This window comes from Astyanax mexicanus, chromosome 12, assembly GCF_023375975.1.
Source record: "Astyanax mexicanus isolate ESR-SI-001 chromosome 12, AstMex3_surface, whole genome shotgun sequence".
In the NCBI taxonomy this organism is placed as follows: domain Eukaryota; kingdom Metazoa; phylum Chordata; class Actinopteri; order Characiformes; family Acestrorhamphidae; genus Astyanax; species Astyanax mexicanus.
The window spans coordinates 9,607,900-9,627,106 of NC_064419.1; the positions used below are offsets into that span (position 1 = coordinate 9,607,900).

A 19,207-nucleotide genomic window follows, 5' to 3' on the forward strand; every position below is an offset into this window, starting at 1 on the left:
AATGGGATTGGACCAGAAACAAAGGGATAGGATTACAAATTAGAAATGGGATTTGGCTGAAAACAAAAGGGTAGGGGTACAAATTAGAAATGGAATTGGGCCAAAAACAAAGGGCTAGGAATACAAATCAGAAATGGGATTGGAACGAAAACAAATTAGAAATGGGATTGGTCTGAAAACAAAGGGGTAGGGTTACAAACTAGAAATGGGATTGGTCTGAAAACAAAGGGGTAGGGGAACAAATTAGAAATGGGATTGGGCCAAAAACAAATTAGAAATGGGACTGGGTGGAAAACAAGGGGTAGGTTTACAAATTAAAAATGGGATTGGGCCAAAAACAAAGGGGTAGGGGTACTAAATAGAAGTGAGATTGGAATGAAAACAAAGGGGTAGGATTACAAATTAGAAATTGGGATTGGGCCCAAGTCTTTGTGGTGCAACCAACATTCTGCACATTCAGCTAGATTTAATCTAACTGCAATAATTTACATTTTGGACTTGGAACCCTTACTTACGGTCCAGCATACACTCAGCTGGTGCTACCGGCTACTGCTTTCTCTCACAGTGTTTGTCTGTGGTTTGTCTGCAGGATGAAGAGGAGGAAGAGGAGGCCTTTAATCAGAAGCATGCTCTGCAGAAGGCGAAGGAGGTGGGACCCATGTCCTCCTTCATGTGTTCAGAGTAAGTGGACTGAGTCCAGCCTGCCCGTCCCCTCCTTCTCTGCCTGACAGGATGCTAACATGCTAACACCGCTAACCCTGCACTGTGTCGGAGTCTCTGTGTCTGAAGGTGTCGGAGACGTCGTGTTTGTGATGGTGTTGAGTCGTACTGGGCTTACTGGTTCAGGGTCTGATTCTCGGGTGCGACAGGTTGGTAATGTGTGTGGTTAGTGTGGATCTGCTGGGTAGGGGAGATGTTTGGGGGGGTGTATAAGGTGACAGATGGCGTCACTGTCGTGTTTCTGTACCCAGCCTGTGAGCACTGTGGGTGGCTGAAGGGTTGCCAGGTCAGTCGGGTAGAGGGGGGAGGGATGAGCAAGTGAAAAATACCCCTTTTAACACTGGATTTACAGGTTAAACCCAGTTTACATGTCAGGAAGTTCTATAAAAACTATAACTCCTCCAAATTACATGCATACAAACAGTGACTTGCAAAAATATTGAAACCCCTTGACATTTTGTAACCATACAACCACAAACCTAAATGTATTGAATTGAGCTTTTAAGTGATAGACCAACACAAAGTAGCACATCATTGTAAAGATGACCACCTCCAAAGAGCTGCAGCATCAAACAGAGTCGCCTGAGGTATGCAAAAGCACACCTCAGTCGACTCTGTTTGTGGCGTGCTTTCAGAAATGGCTTCTTTCGCACCACTCTCCCATACAGCTTCTCCTTGTGCAAAGTGCGCTGTATTGTTGACCGATGCACAGTGACACCATCTGCAGCAAGATGATGCTGCAGCTCTTGGCCTGCCACTTCTGGGCTTAACAAGAACTGTCCCTGTGGTCTTCCATTTCCTTACTATGTTCCTCACAGTGGAAACTGACAGGTTAAATCTCTGAAACAACTTTTTATATCCTTCCCCTGAACAACTATGTTGAACAATCTTTGTTTTTAGATCATTTGAGAGTTGTTTTGATGAGCTCATGATGCCACTCTTCAGAGGAGATTTAAATAAGAGAACAACTTGCAATTGGCCACCTTAAAAACCTTTTCTCATGATTGGATACACCTGGCTATGAAGTTCAAAGCTAAATGAGGTTAACAAACCAATTTTGTGCTTTTGTGCTGTGGAAAAAATTCAAGGGGTATGAATACTTTTGCAAGCCACTTTACAATGTCTAACTATGACTAACCGGATACCATTAGTGCTAGCAAAGTAGTTTGTCCATATAGAAGCCACCAAACTGGTGGCTTGGGAACACCTGTCACTCTTGTATAAGTTATGAGGTGTTATCTTGTTAGGTTGATTTAGCTTTGGCCGAAGTACTCATGGAAAAGCCAAGTTATAGGTTATGAGAGTTTAGAGCATGTTAGGACGTGGAGGGAACTTCTTGTGGATGTTCTGCAGGTTCTGCGCTATGTTGCGATGCTGAAGCAGTGGCGGTGTGAGCTCAGGACAGTGAGGCTTCGTGAGGGATAAATCCGAGGGCTGTTGGAGTCAGAGGCGTTCCTGGACGTTGTTCAGCTCCTTATTGATAGATTACATTTATCACGTCGCTGAAGCCGCGGAGCGCTAATTCACCGTGAATCCAATCGCACGTTGTCCTGGCGACCGGCAGACTGCCAGACAGTGCGGGATGAGAGTATTGGGTTGTTATAGAGACATTTCTCCGGCATTAGAGGAGGATTACCGAGCAGATTTCTGCACTGTGATCTTACAGCTCAGCTTCAGTCACGCTCAGCTTCCAGATATTTCTGAAAAAATCTCCACCCACACCAACAGTCCAAACCAGAGCGCAGGAACAGCTCACAACAGAGAACAAGAACGAAGTTTTCAGCCGGCAGCTCCCTAACCGGTACCACTGCAGCCCACTGGGGGGCGACGGGGAACAGGTTCAATACTGCTGATCTAAACAATAAAACCACAACAGAGATTTAACACAACACTAACGCAATAGACATTTTTACTATTGATATTTACACACAATTGGAACATACAGGGGTTGGACAATGAAACTGAAACACCTGTCATTTTAGTGTGGGAGGTTTCATGGCTAAATTGGATCAGTCTGGTGGCCAATCTTCATTAATTGCACATTATTGCACCAGTAAGAGCAGAGTGTGAAGGTTCAATCAGCAGGGTAAGAGCGAAGTTTTGCTCAAAATATTGCAATGCACACAACATTATGTGTGACATACCAGAGTTCAAAAGAGGACAAATTGTTGGTGCACGTCTTGCCGGAGCATCTGTGACCAAGACAGCAAGTCTTTGTGATGTATCAAGAGACACGGTATCCAGGGTTATGTCAGCATTTCACCAAGAAGGACCAACCACATCCAACAGGATTAACTGTGGACGCTGTAAGAGGAAACTGTCTAAAAGGGATGTTCGTGTGCTAACCCGGATTGTATAAAAAAAAACCCACAAAACCACGGCTACCCAAATCCCGGCAGAATTCAATGTGCACCTCAGTTCCACCAGAACTGTCCATCAGGACAGTAAATTATTGTGGTCTAAAACCAGGTGTTTCAGTTTCATTGTCCAACCCCTGTAGTCATACTTTTATTATTAATAGTATTATTATTATTATCTCCCTGCCTCTGATTTATATGGAAGGCCAGTTCGGCAAAAATTAATTAAATAATAAAAACGGAAACAAAGCAAGAAACAAGAAAAGAGGAGCAGCTGCGCACCATAAATTTAAACCATAAATTGGATGCAGTGTATGGAGCGTAGATTTGAAGCTTAGGTTAATGTTAGGGTAAGGGTTAGGTGTAGGGTTTGATTTTAGGGTTGATTAAGGGTTAAAGTTAGGGTTAGGTGTAGGGTTAGATTTTAGGGTTGATTAAGGGTTAAAGTTAGGGTTAGGTGTAGGGTTAGATTTTATGGTTGATTAAGGGTTAAGGTTAGAGTTAGGTGAAGGGTTTGATTTTATGGTTGATTAAGGGTTAAGGTTAGGGGTAGGTGTAGGGTTAGATTTTATGGTTGATTAAGGGTTAAGGTTAGGGTAAGGGTTAGGTGTAGGGTTTGATTTTAGGGTTGATTAAGGGTTAAGGTTAGGGTTAGGTGTAGGGTTTGATTTTAGGATTGATTAAGGGTTAAGGTTAGGGTTAGGTGTAGGGTTTGATTTTATGGTTGATTAAGGGTTAAGGTTAGGGTTAGGTGTAGGGTTTGATTTTAGGGTTGATTAAGAGTTAAGGTTAGGGTTAGGTGTAGGGTTTGATTTTATGGTTGATTAAGAGTTAAAGTTAGGGTTAGGTGTAGGGTTAGATTTTATGGTTGATTAAGGGTTAATGTTAGGGTTAGGTGTAGGGTTTGATTTTAGGGTTGATTAAGAGTTAAGGTTAGGGTTAGGTGTAGGGTTTGATTTTATGGTTGATTAAGAGTTAAGGTTAGGGTTAGGTGTAGGGTTTGATTTTATGGTTGATTAAGGGTTAAGGTTAGGGTTAGGTGTAGGGTTTGATTTTATGGTTGATTAAGGGTTAATGTTAGGGTTAGGTGTAGGGTTCGATTTTATGGTTGATTAAGGGTTATGGTTAGGGTTAGGTGTAGGGTTAGATTGTATGGTTGATTAGGGGTTAAGGTTAGGGTCAGGTGTAGGGTTAGATTGTATGGTTGATTAAGGGTTAAGGTTAGGGTTAGGTGTGGGGTTTGATTTTAGGGTAGATTAAGGGTTAAGGTTAGGGTTAGGTTCTATTTTGAATCATTTACATTCAACATAGGATTAAGTTCAATTTAATGGACATTTAATTCAGTGTTAGTTGAATGTCAGTTGAGCATCAACAAGGCCATAAAATGGACCATCCAAGTAAAGTGTTACCGACATTCTTAACAAACTAGTTAACAAAGTTAATGTTGTGTTGCTTTTGTTAAACTGGGGAAATGGGTTGCATGGACTGTTCAGTAAACAGTGTCGGGTTTGGAGCCTCGAACACGAAGGAAAAGCATATTTTTTCAGAAATATCAGATGGTGGAGGACAGGTGATCTGAGCTGCCGGGCTGAGAATGGACGTCTAATACTCTGGTGATGAGCCTGCGTACAGCTGCATGTCTGCTGGAACTGAAACACTGCATGGCTGTGATGTGGGACTCCCGGTACCGAGCATGTGCTGACCCGGCTCTCCCAGTGGCACGGTGTGGGAGAAAATGGGTCAGCTCTCCTCTCACACCCGACGACTGACTCCCGGTCTCAGATCTGTGATATGTTTTAAACACACCCAGAGCCAGACAGCACACCGGCACCGAGGACCGGACCGGACCTCAGGACCTCGCTCAGAAAGCCCGGGTTCAGTCCGAATGCCGCCGCGTTCCTCGTTTTTTACTTAAGTTTTCTGTGATTATTTGTTTTTGTTGTTGTATATTTTCTGAGCTGGGAATGCAGCAGTGGGCCCTGATTGGACCCTGCATGTGGGGCGGAGAGACGGCATGAACCCGCACCAGAACTCTCTGAGACGTGAGCGCATGTTGCCCAGTTAGCATGAGACACAGCAGAACCTGCTGCACTGCTCCACAGTAAAGCTCTAGAACCTGAACGCTGATGGGTGTTCTCACTTCGTATCAGTAAATGTATGTGTTTGTGTGTGTTTTGTGTTTGTGTGTGTTTTGTGTGTGTGTTAATGCTTCTGCGTATGGAACCCATTTATATCTGTATTATATCTGTGCACTGTTCCTAAATGTCCTAAAATTCCAGATTACTGTGGACGCTCCTGATCTGATGCTGCTCATCCTGTTGTCATGTGACGCTTTTGCTGCCCAGTTACTCAGACCAAAACCAGTAGACACGACAAGACAACCATATTGACCAATACAGTATCCATATTTAACCTACCCATAAAGTGAACACATAGATACATATACTGTACATAAACACTATTGAGCTATAACTCTCAACAGTGGTCTAGGCCTTGGTATCAAACCTTTGACCTCATTTATTACCCAATTTATTAGTAATTATTATTACTTTATCAATGAACAAATGCTGTCATTGTTGCTGCTCCATATTAAGCTGTTTTTACACTGAACAAGAAATGTGCTAGGTATCGAACCCACAACCCTGTCATCAATAAACCGGTGCTCTAACCCGGAATTGTGCCACCACTGTCCCTAGAACGGTCCCTAGAACATATGTGGATGGTAACCAGTTCTATGTACTCAAGTAAAGGCAGCTAAAAGTTTAAACGAGCTCTAGTTCATTTGCACCCTTGGTTTGGTTCGTTTGGGAGGTGGGAACACTATATTGGCTCATGGGTGTGGACCAAATCAACCGCACCAAGATGCCAGCGAGAGCAGGTTGTCTTGGGCTGGTCCCAAACGCACTTTGGAGCAGTTTCTTTGTGGTGAGAACCGAGATCCAACCTCAGTTTGACCTTACTGTCTGTACAGGTGCAGGTTAACCTGATTTATTATCCAAATAATTACCACAGTTTTTAACAAATGCTGTTGGAGCAGTTAGAAAAGAGGTGGTGTCTGACTTCATATGTGTTGAAGGAGGCATGTGCAAGTCTTCACCCTCCTGGTGTGTTGGAGCATCACTAGTGATAGGCAGAGTCCTAATGAGTGGGTTGGGTAAATGGCCATGTAAATTGGGGAGAAAATGGGAAAAAAATTGAAAAAAAAACAACTGTACATATAGATAATAGGGAGGTGTATCTAATATAACAAAGCAGGTTATAGGCTCTGAAAAAAAAACATCTTGTTCGTACTAATTAAAAGAGTAGATTCCACTTGGTGTTGCGATTGGCCGATTGTTGATCCTTGGGAAACCTCTTTAACTGGTAACTGTCATTAAACCACAGCAACAGTTTTACTTGAGTATGTGCAGTCCTGTTACTCAAACTCCGCAAAGGGGTGTGGCTTTAAAAAAACTGCAGTATAGAGAGTAGACATTATTTTTGATATTTATTCAGTTCATTTAAGATACACAGTCATATAAAATATAAGATCACATATAGATATAAGATCATATAAGATGTTTACGCCATGCCAACCAAAGTTTTAATTAAATGTATTAAATGTCTTTATATATATATATATATATATTATTTTATATCATTTATTTCCCACAATACCCCTCTCTGTACTGGATTGTAGGTATGGTGAGTTTTGGACTGGGTTTCTGGGCTTGTTCTGTCTTTGTTCATAAAAGCACTAATGTCTTGTTTTCAACCAACTGCTCATTGATTACACGGACCTCACAAGAGTTCAAGCGCCAGTAAGTAACACTGTCTGTTCATTCCACTTCCTCTTCCTCTTCCTGCCTCTGGGTGAAAAGCTTTCCGTTCTGTCATTTTCTCAGACGTTTCACCTCACTGTCACTCTCCAGTGTGATCATCAGTTTCTGAATTCGTTTCTGAATTCGTTTCCTGAACGTCTTCTTTTGGTGTCCATTCTGAACAGACTCTTCTCCTAATACTCTTCTTTTGATATGATTTGGTTTTGTTTTAATTCACATCGACACCTCAAATCAGTTCATTTCCATCTGGGCGGTTTGAGCCGGCTGAATCGTACATTTCAAACTCTGAACTTCACCACAGTCGACCCTTTCTACAGTGTGCCCCAAACTCCTGCACCAGTGTTGGAACTGGGTTGAATTAAAGATGAATCCATGATAAAAACAGTAGACACCTTTACTGACCATCTTTAATATATTTTCTTTATACTTTGTGGAAATAATACAGTGTCAGTCAAATGTTTGGACACTTTTTATTTGGCCAAAAACATAAAACATTCTAAAATTTAAATTGGACCACTTTTAGCTTTGATTGCAGCACACATTCACTGTGGCATTGTTTTAATAAGCTTCTGCAATGTTACAAGATTTATTTCAATTCAGTGTTGCATACATTTTTCACCAAGATCTTGCAGCAGCATTGGTGATGGTAGAATTACAGCTGATCCTTTAAGTCCTGTTAGTGAAAATAAAAATGAGGTAAAACAGTTGTCTGCCAATGCCAAACAGCTTATTGTGCCATTGACTGGTTTGGTGTTGGACAATCTTCTTTGGACGCCCAATGCACACCCTGTTTCTGACATACCCGTTAAATAGAGCTTGGTCTTCAGTTTGGAGATACTGGTACCAGGGTTCACTCAAAATAATGCATTATGGGCCCTATCCAGATCAGTCAAACGTTGCAGGATGCCCATTTATGGAGCTCAGACACCTACTGACCACGGTAGCACAGTTCATGCCCACAGGTTTAGCACCTGCAGGAACCAAAGGCTCAAAACAAGATTCAATAGCAACTGTAAAATGAGCTGTTTTGCAGTGGCAGAGAGGATTTTGCAATTTGTTTAGGGGCGTAACCCATATATTCCTCTCACAAATGCATGTTCCTCATAAATTTGGCTTCATTTAAGTGAAATTACCAGGCTTTCCAGCATTAAAGGATTTACAACAAAGAACAAACACAAATGTACTTACTTTTTGTGCTCTGTGTAGAACCATGACAGCAAAGAACCATTGGGTAACACTTTCTACGAATTTCATCTCTATTAGACTCTATAAACACATTCATAATAGTATACATATAAAATAGTATACATCTAGCATTAATAATCTCGTTTAAAAATGAAAGTCTGACCTGTTATAATACAATATAAGTGACTACTAGTACCTAATAGTATTTTCAAGACAAGTATAATTTATAATTGATTAAAAACAAGTATGTCCAAAACAGCAACTTTACAGGAGAGAGATAAAACCTTCTTAACTTTCTAGAAATTTTAACACAGTGTGAGGGACAGTTTCTTTTTTTTTTTTTTTTTTAAATAATGTAGTAATCTAAAAATCCACAAAAATGGAGGTACTTGTTTTTCATTGGACAGTGAATTATTTATTTAGAATATTTAGAGCATTATATAGGTTGTGTTTATAAGTTGGAAGCTTTTTTAGGCATAATGCGTAATTCTGCAAGCTAGGACTAAGTTTCTTGTTATATATTAATATATAACATGTTATGAACACAGCTATTAATGCATTATGATCACTATTAATAATTTATGGTGCGTAATAAACATGGCTATGATGGGTTATACATTTTTATAAATGTGTATATTCATGTATATAATGCCATATGAATGCATTTATAATAAAATGTTATGAGTATGCTTATAGTGTCTTATAGAGATGACATTCATAGAAAGCGTTGCCAAACCTTTGGAATAATTAAATAGACATTATCTCATAAAACTATTAAACAGGTCTGAGACGGTCAGCTGGTCAGGATTTTGCATGGATTTGCCCCAATTTTCTGTTTAAAGTAAAAAAGAGACAAAATGTTTGGGTCACCTTTAGAAATGGTTTGTTTTTTTAATATAATTGACTTTAATCTACTGTAGATTGTCCAGTAATTAAAGCTGCAATTAAATGTTATTATGTAATTAGAGATCTAAGATATTGAGCAACTCAATCCTTACATCCCATCAGATGGTCCAGAATTCTGCTCCTACAGTAGACTTGCAGCAGGGACTCTGTCTGGTACTGTCTGGTGGGCTGGAAGGACTAAGTTGAGATGTGATAATTATTAAAGTGGCCTGCAAAAGTATTTATACCTTTTTTAACTTTTTTACATTTTTGTCACCTTACTACCACCAACCAAAATGTATTTTATTGAGATTGTAAGTGGTAGAACAACACAAAGTAGCACATCACTGTGAAGTAGAATGAAAATGATACATGGCTTTAAAAAAAATTATCAAATAAAAATCTGAAAAGTGTGACATGCAAAGGGACATTCACCTAATCCGTCTAAATCTACCTAAAATACACCAATTCTGTGAAGGCCTCTGTGGCTTGTTAGAGAGTGAACAAACAGCATCATGAAGACCAAAGAACTTACCAGACAGGTCAGAAGGTTTAAAGCAGGGTTAGGTTATAAAAACATATCCAAAGATTTAAGCATCTCAAGGAGCACCTACAATCCATCATCCAAAAATGGAAAAAAACGATTCTCTACAACTACAAACCTACCGTGGCCATGGTCCACCCTAACTGAGCAAAGAGAGCACTGGTCAGAGAAGCAGCCAAGAAGGCAAATATGGTCACTCTGATAGAGCTGCAGAAATCCACAGCTCAGGCAGAAGAATCTGTCCACAAAACAACTATTTCCGGTACTTCATTGAAGTACTGTTTGAGTTTATAAGAACCGTGGTGCATTTCAGCGAACCAGCCCACATTTCCATTAGTTTTAGTGGAACCGTCAAAACATCACATCATACGTCATCAAAAGAGGGCGTTGCACAGGGGTGGTGATAGACATGCCCACAGATGTCATCACAGTTCGTGCAGAAGAACCTAGTATTCTTCACTTCCCACTGCAAACAAAAGTTCCTGGTTCCGAACGGTTAAAAATTAGGTTTACGACTCGGAACAGTGGCGGTTCCACATTGGTGGAAAAGTGCTATCAGTGTCTAGATGCGCAAAGCTGATAGAGACACACCCCGAAAGACTTGCAGCTGTTATTGCAATGAAAGGTGCCTCTACTCTGTATCTATATACCGGGGTTGGATAATGAAACTGAAACACCTGTAATTTTAGTGTGGGAGCTTTAATTGCTAAATTGGAGCAGCCAGTTTTGCTCGAAATATTGTAATGCACACATTATGGGTGACATACCTGAGTTCAAAGAGGACAAATTGTTGGTGCACGTCTTGCTGGCGCATCTGTGACCAAGACAGCAAGAGCCACGGTATTCAGGGTAATGTCAGCATACCACCTAGAAGGACCAACCACATCCAACAGGATTAACTGTGGACACTGTAAGAGGAAGCTGTCTGAAAGTGATGTTCGGGTGCTAACCCGGATTGTATCCAAAAAACATAAAACCACGGCTGTGCAAATCACAACAGAATTCAATGTGCATCTCAACTCTCCTGTTTCCACCAGAACTGTAATTCAGGTGTTTCACTTCCATTGTCCAAGCCCTGTATGTACCATTTTTGTTCCAACTACGACTACTGTGTTGGTTTATCACTTAAAATCTCAATAAAATACATTTAAGTTTGTGATTATAAGGTGACATAATTTAAAAAGGTTCAAGGATTGTGAATACTTTTGCATGCCACTTTACATAAGTACAGATAGGTGGTTTTTCTACCTACAGGAGAACCATGTCTGACAGTTGATGGTATCTGACTGTGCTCTCTGTGTTTCTCCCTCAGGAGGAGGAGGAGGCCCTACCTGTACAGGAAGCGAGCGATCCACCGCAGCCGAGCCGCCTACTCTCTGGAGGAGTCAGACGTTCCTCCTCTCAATGCCTCTAACTCTTTCATGTCCAGGAGAGAAAGAAGACGGCGGCTGACCTTGTCCGTGTGGGAGCAGAGGACCAGCCAGCTGCGGCGCCACCGGCAGATGTCCAGCAGGGAGATCCTGTACACCAGCACCAACGAGGAGCGGACCTCGCCCTCGCACAGCATCCGCCGAACTGCCGAGGTGTCCAGACCGACGTCCCACAGCCTCAGACTCCCCACAGAGAAGGACGTCCATGCGTCCCTCAGCCTGAGACGACTTTCAGACCTCACTGCTCTGGAGCCGGCACCCCTGGACCTCTCCTTGGGCGAGGAGGACGTTTCATTACCTCTTCCAGAGCCGCCCATGGCAGTGAACATTCCCGCCCCAGACGCTTCCTCAAGCCTGCAAGTACCCGAGTCAGAAACCTCCCTCAGCAGCTCTCAGAGCTTCGGGAACCGCCTGAGGCTCAATGGAGAGAAGAGGCAAAGGGCGATCCGGAAACACAGACCACCCCCGGATTTGGATTCCAGGTCCTGGAGGCCGCAGCAGCTCAGAGACGCAGAGGATGACCAGAGTCGCTCCAGCAGCCAAGAGAGGAGGACGGGGAAAGAGGAGGAGCAAACAGAGGAGAAGAAAAACGGCAATGGAGGACAGACCAGCCCAGATGGCACCACGGCTGAGCAAAGGCAAGACAGACCATGTTCTCTGTAGCTTATAACAGACATTAGCCTGAATTGTCTGAATAGTCTCTTTCCATAAAGGGTTCTGCACATCCACTCGACATTCTAAAGCTCAGGGAAAGTGAATGTGTCAGGAGCTGTGAAGTCTTTTATTGAGTAAGTTAACCTAGGAGAAAACCTAAGAACTTCACAATAACCTGACGTATCCACTTCACCAGAGCTTCAGAACCGAGACATTTCTCTGGGTCAGAATGGTTTCTCCTCCAAAGAATGGTTTGTGGTGATCTTTTTAATTTAGTTTCTTCAACCACAGGATCTCTTCTCTGGAAGGTGGTGGATGTAAGCTCCACAGCATGTTTTTGTGTTGTGTTTTTAACCCTCTGATCTTTTTTCTTGTACTAGTAACACTCCAATATTTTTGTCATGTGTTCGTAACTCTCTGATCGTTTTGTGGTGTTCGTTATAGTCCATTTTTTGTGCTCTGTTCTTTAAACTCTTCTTTTTTTGGATGTTTGTAACACTCCAACCTTTTTTTGTTGTGATCGTAACTCTTTGATCTTTTTTTTTTTTTAGTATTAAAAACACTACAATATTTCTGAGTTGTGCTGATCTTTTTATTGTTGAGTTTGTAACTCTAAACTAATCTTTTTGTGATGTGTTCCTTTTTTGTACTCTGTTCTATAAACTCTACATTTTTTATGTTTGTAACAGTCCAATCCTTTTTTGTAATCGTAACTCTCAGATAATTTTGTTTTGTGTTCGTAACCCTCTGATATTTTTGCGTTGTGTTCGTAATCCTCTGATCTTTTTGTGTTGTGTTTGGAACCCTCTGATCTTTTTGTGTTGTGTTCGTAACCCTCTGATCTTTTTGGTTTGTGTTCTTAACCCTCCAATCTTTTTTTGTAGTGTTCATAACCCTCTGATCTTTTTGTGTTGTGTCCGTAACCCTCTGATCTTTTTGTGTTGTGTTTGGAACCCTCTAAACTTTTTGCGTAGTGTTCGGAACACTCAGATCTTTTTGCGTTTTGTTCGGAACACTCAGATCTTTTTGTGTTGGGTTTGGAACACTCAGATCTTTTTGTGTTGTGTTCGGAACACTCAGATCTTTTTGTGTTGGGTTTGAAACACTCAGATCTTTTTGTGTTGTGTTCGGAACACTCAGATCTTTTTGTGTTGTGTCCGTAACCCTCAGATCTTTTTGTTTTGTGTTCGTAACCCTCAGATCTTTTTGTGTTGTGTTTTTAACACTCAGATCTTTTTGTGTTGGGTTTGGAACACTCAGATCTTTTTGTGTTGTGTTCGTAACCCTCTGATCTTTTTGTGTTGTGTTTGGAACCCTCTAAACTTTTTGCGTAGTGTTCGGAACACTCAGACCTTTTTGCGTTGTGTTCGGAACACTCAGATCTTTTTGCGTTGTGTTCGGAACACTCAGATCTTTTTGTGTTGGGTTTGGAACACTCAGATCTTTTTGTGTTGTGTTCGGAACACTCAGATCTTTTTGTGTTGGGTTTGGAACACTCAGATCTTTTTGTGTTGTGTTCGGAACACTCAGATCTTTTTGTGTTGGGTTTGGAACACTCAGATCTTTTTGTGTTGGGTTTGGAACACTCAGATCTTTTTGTGTTGGGTTTGGAACACTCTGATCTTTTTGTGTTGTGTTTAACACACTACAATATTTCTGTTTTGTTTAGATTTTTGTATTGTCAGTAATACTCCAATGTTTTTGAATTGTGTTAGTAATACTGCTATTTTCGCTTTGTGTTAAGAGTACTCCGATCTTTTTCTGCTGTTTAAGTGTAATTCTGATCTTCTTCCATTCTTTAGGACATCCTTTAGCTGATTATACTATACTATGGTCCTGGTGTTTGTAGGCTGATGTTTTAAGTTGTCTTTACTCTGGGTTCTCTTTGTTCTCCACACAGTGAACCAGCAGATTCAGAGCCAGCCACACTGCAGATCACCGACAGCACAGTCCTGGAGCACAAAACGACCACCAGGGGCGCTACTGAGGCCGAGAACAACAATGCCCCCTTCTCTCTGGACCAGGATAAAACCAGTGTGATGATAGAGGTGACTGATCCTCAGCAGGGTCTGGAGCTGTCCACCACAGGTAGAGAACCTAGACTTTACTACTACTCTACTTCTCTTTATAATGGGTAGTAAATGTAATTGAGCTCTTTTGATTGGCTGCCCTGTACTGCCCTGTACAAATGTATTATTAAAAATGTATTCTGCAGTATCAGACATTTTTTAACTCATTATTGCTGGATTTTTGGAGAACAGAGATTGAGAACAGATTGTCTGAGTGAGGCTAAAGACCCCAGCTGATCTGTATATAACTATATACACTATATAAGTATAACCATATAACTGTATAGCTAACTAAAAAGAGGGAGCCAAAAGGTAACATAGACATGGGGGTCTCTAAATTAAACTCTAGGCTAATGCAGAGCTGATACACCTGGGCCGATGTCAGATGTTCTAGTTATATTACGCTGTAAAACCTGATAAGTTGACTCAACTCAATGCAAATAGATTGTGACAGAAGCCAATGGAAAAGAAGCTGTTAATGGCAACAGACTAAACTCAGTTATTATAAGTTGGTTCAATTCAAAGATCTCAGTTTGAATAGTACAGTATATGTGCCCACACATGTTCAACTAACTCAAAATAGTTGAGGATTGTTTAGAAATCTCCAATTTTATGTAAAACAGACTTACTTTATTTGAGTTCAAACAACTTCTGGGTTTACAGTGTAGTTTTTGTGGACTGCATTCTGAAACTTTAACAATGGGTAATAAACACACACATGTTAACATCCAAAAGCATCTAACTCATTTTTGTTGGATCTTTTGGTATTTCCTTAATAGCTAACAGTAAAGACCAGGAGGCCACAAAATCAGAGAAGGAAGATGAAGAAGTGCCAAAAGGTCCACCTCCAAACAGCATGTTCATCTTCAAACCTCACAACCCGTAAGACCGCCTCCTTCACTACCAGCACTCAGACACCAACTCTCTCTATAAGCAGAACCAATACAGTAATGTTACCACCAACTGAAAAATTACTCTAACCTAACTACCTCAACTCTAGAATACAGAAAATTCCAGAATTACTTAATTTCAGAAGTAGGAACTTGCAAAATTCCCTTTACTACAGAACTACCCTTACTCAACAACGTCAACTCTAAAAATATCTCCAAAACCACTCTAACTCAACTACCTCAACTCCAGAGCTATTGTAACTCCAAACCACCCAAAATCAACTACCTCACTTCCAAAGCCATCCAAACTCCAATATCATCCTAATTTAACTACCTAAACTCCCAAAATACTGTCACTCCAAAACCACTCTAACTCAACTACTTCTACTCTAGAACTATCCAAATTCAACTACCTAAACTCCAAAACTACCGTAACTCCAAAACCACCTTGACTCAACTACCTCAACTCCAAAACTACCGTAACTCCAAAACCAACCTAACTTAACTACCTTAACTCCAAAACTACCGTAACTCCAGAACCACCTTAACTCCACTACCTCAACTCCAAAACTACCGTAACTCCAGAACCACCTTAACTCCACTACCTCAACTCCAAAACTACTGTAACTCCAAAACCACCCTAACTCAGCTACCTCAACTCTAGAGAGATCCTAATTTGACTACCTAAACTCCAAAAATACCGTAACTCCAAAACCACCCTAACTTAACTACCTCAACTCTAGAACTACACTAATTCAACTTCCTCAACTCCAAAACTACCGTAACTTCAAAACCACCTTAACTTAACTACCTCAGCTCCAGAACTACCCAATTTAAAAACAACCGTGACTCCAAAACCACTCTAACCCAACAATGCCAACTCCAAAAAATACTGTAACTCCAAAACCACCCTAACTTAACTACCTCGATTCTAGATCCAACCTAATTCAATTACCTAAATATAACTCCAAAACCATGGAAACTACCAAAACCATCCTAATTCCAAAATCACTATAACTCAACTACCTTAACTCTAAAAACTTTGTAACTCCCAAATCACCTCAACTGAATAATTAACCTAATTCAACTAAATCAACCCCAAAAATCCCGTAACTCCAAAATCACCCTAACTCAACTACTTCAACTCCAACTCCAAAACGACCCTAACTCCAGTATGAATAAAAACTTCTCCTCTCTCTCTCTCTCTCTCTCTCTCTCTGTTTCTCTCAGTGTGCGTAAGGCCTGTCACTACGTGGTTAATCTGCGTTATTTTGAGATGTGTATCCTGTTGGTAATCGCTGCCAGCAGTATCGCTTTGGCTGCTGAAGATCCAGTGTCCACAAACTCTGACTGGAACAAAGTAAGACTCATCTTCACAGATATTATACTTATCATTTTAGGGTACCACTTTAAAATAAGACTACCTTTATAAAGGGTTTATACGTGGTTTACAATGAGTTTAATAATGGTTACTAATTAGGTTATAAATGCCTTACAAATCATTAATAATCAGTTATAACACATACGTAGAAAGGGCAACAATATAGATGGCTTTTTGACAAACATCAGGTCATAGTCGCCCTTTCTTCAAATGTGTTATAACTGATTATTAATGATTTTTAAGGCAGAATAAACAAATTGTAAACCATTTATAAACCCTTTAAAAAGGTAGTCTTTTTTTAAAGTGGTACCCATATTATACTCATCACATTATACACATCATATTATACTCATCATATTATTCTCATCGCATTGGAAGCAGGCGTTGGTCACGTGACTAAACACAAATGTAGCATTTATTTTACTGTCCAATCCCAGTGGTGATCCTGCACCAGTGTTCTGAGTTGGATTGGTGGAATGATAATAATGGTAAAATTAGCGGAACATATGAACTAATACATTTTTTTTGGGGGGGGGGGGGGGGGGGGGGCTATATTTGTCGCACTACCAAGCATGTATCCCTCCACCATTTTAATGATATGCGATTTTAAAAGCAGGTCTAAACCTCAAGAAAAACAGACAAATTTGTTTGTTTTATTTATTTATCATTTTTTTTGCAGATGCTGTGTTGTTGTTTTTTTTCGTGATTTTTGTTTGTTGTGTTTATCTAGTTCTGTTAAGATTAGAGATGCATTAATATTAATATTACTTTATAATACAGTAAGGTATCTGTTCTGTTACGCATGTTTGTGTTAATGTAATGAATATGAGTTTAAAACAACTTACGACTTTATGCTTCCTCTCATTTCCTAAAATGTAACAGTGATCCGTTAACCCTTGTGTGGTGTTCATATTTTTGTTACTCGTTTACTTTGTTACTTTTATTTAATTCAGCAAAATTAAGCAATTTTACATTAAAATGCTTTACACATGCTTGCTTCACCTAATATATATATATAATATATAATATAAACAGCTTACATGGTTAATATTTGCACTTTACCTTTCTTATGTTACATTTCTTTCAAAAAGTGCTACTTTTTTTTTATTAGTTTTTTAATAAAATGTAAAAGAAAATGAATTAAACTCAAGATATGAGTAGAAAATTTGTTTAGTTTCAAATTTACAAATGAAGCAATGTTTATTAGCCCTTGGCCAAACATACTGTGTGTAATAAAAATGTGTAGGGGGGGGGGGGGGTGTACAGTGTGTGTTTATCGAAAATGTGTTTTGATATATGTTTTTCACAAAAAATGAGCCAATGCCAATGAGTTTGAGTTAGAAAAAATATATTTTTTTGTATCATTTGATAAAAAAAAAATGAAAACGGGTCCCACAGACCCGAAACACCACACAAGGGTTAAACATCCAGCGTCGCACTGATTGAACGGTTCTGAGTATACTGGACTGAGGTTCTGCTACAGGCTTTGTTTTGGCTGTGGTGTGTGACAGGTCCCGCTGAGTGATGCCGTCTGCTCGGTGTCATCATTGTCGTGCTGCGGGCGAACGATGCTCCGGATTAAATGATCCAGAGACGCTGGAACAGAACCATCGTTTGGGTCTCATTAGAACGTTAATGACCGCCATTCATCCGCTTTCATTACTGCACTAAATGGACTGAGCGTCCAGAGATGATTTATTCTGTCTGTAGGGTGTGGGAGTGTGTGTGTGTGTGTGTGTGTTGAAATTGATATTTAATATTTAGAGTGTGTGTGTGTTTGTGTGTGTGTGTGTGTGTGTGTGTTTGTGTGTGTTCTGCCTTCTACAGGTGCTCCGTTACTTTGATTACGTATTCACCGGAGTCTTCACCTTTGAAATGATAATTAAGGTGAGTGTGTTTCTGCAGGCTGTGGATCTGATGGAGGTTAATAAAGGCTTATTTCACTTCCGGCGCTCGGCTTTGTTCACTCTTTATGAACGTTTAGTTTAATAAAGACTTTACAGAGAGTTCATTAACCCTTAGGACCCTACAGACAGATTTTCCGTCCAAAATCGCACCTTGTGTTCTCAGCCTAATTATTCTTCACACATAAACATAATCCATATATGGTTAAAAAGAGGCGGAACTTACTATTTCTAAAAATAGCAATGACATCCCACTCTGTAAAACCCGATAAGTTGACTAAACTCAAAACTTTTGTTGTAAACGATTACCTAATAAATTTTAAGTTCATGTAATATAATTTTTAAGTACAGTGAACTTAACAAATACATATACATATATATATATATATATATTTAAAATGAATATTTTCCTGAACTTGTATTTAGTCTTCTTTCTGGTTTCGTTCAACTATTTTTTTAAATACTCATAGAAAAGTAGATGAAAGAAAACAGTAAAGAATTAAAAGTACTGAGAGCACAGCGAGAACACAGAGTTACTGCAGCTCAGTAAATGATGCTTGTTCTACAGCCGACAACACAGAGACCAAGCATTTAATCATAATATGTAGGAAGCCCAGGGTGAATCACTACACACTGATGGTGAGTGTTAGTCAGAAACTGTTGGACACACCCAGTATGCAAATAGATTGTGACAGAAGCCAATGGAAAAGAAGCTGCTAATGGCAACAGACTAAACTCAGTTATTATAAGTTGGTTCAACTCAAAGATCTCAGTTTGAATGTATATATGTGCCCACGAATGCTCAACTAACTCAAAATAGTTGAGTATTGTTTAGAAATCTCCAATTTTATGTAAAACAGACTTAATTTATTTGAGTTCAAACAACTTCTGGGTTTACAGTGCAGTGCAGTAAAGAGAAAACTCTACAAGAAACCCATTGAGAAAAACACCTAAAAAAGTGAGATAATCTCCTTCCCCAACCAATATTATTTACCTTTAGTGCTTCACACATATTTATATGATGTTTCAAACCAAATAATAACATAAAAATACTCAGTAAAAGTGTCCCCAGAAAAAGTGTGAATCTACCTGCTTTACTTAAACTAAAGTTTTATATAGTTTTCATTTTACTTGCACATTTTTACTAAGTAGTTATTTTGCACTAAACATTTTTAGGTACCACTTTAAAATAAGACTACCTTTATAAAAGGTATATATATATATATATATATGGTTAATTACAATTCGTTTATTAATGGTTACTTATTAGTTGTAATTGTAAATGCCTTAAAAATCAATAATAATCAGTTATAACACATACATGAAAAAGGCAACAATGACCTGTTGTTTGCCAAATAAATATTCAT

At 39.7% G+C, this 19,207-nt stretch overlaps 1 protein-coding gene across 3 annotated transcripts in view; it reads left to right on the plus strand.

Moving 5' to 3' along the window:
* LOC103030200 (voltage-dependent R-type calcium channel subunit alpha-1E) overlaps positions 1 to 19,207 on the plus strand; it is a 91,564-nt gene that overhangs the window by 39,053 nt on the left and 33,304 nt on the right. For 2 of the 3 annotated variants that reach the window (XM_049485769.1, XM_049485770.1), the window contains exons 17-22: positions 590 to 681; positions 10,825 to 11,580; positions 13,497 to 13,684; positions 14,445 to 14,547; positions 15,786 to 15,915; positions 17,764 to 17,823. In XM_049485769.1, coding sequence (XP_049341726.1) covers positions 590 to 681; positions 10,825 to 11,580; positions 13,497 to 13,684; positions 14,445 to 14,547; positions 15,786 to 15,915; positions 17,764 to 17,823 — 1,329 coding nt within the window. The remainder of the gene's footprint in view (positions 1 to 589; positions 682 to 10,824; positions 11,581 to 13,496; positions 13,685 to 14,444; positions 14,548 to 15,785; positions 15,916 to 17,763; positions 17,824 to 19,207) is intronic. The other variant, XM_049485771.1, reaches the window with a different exon arrangement.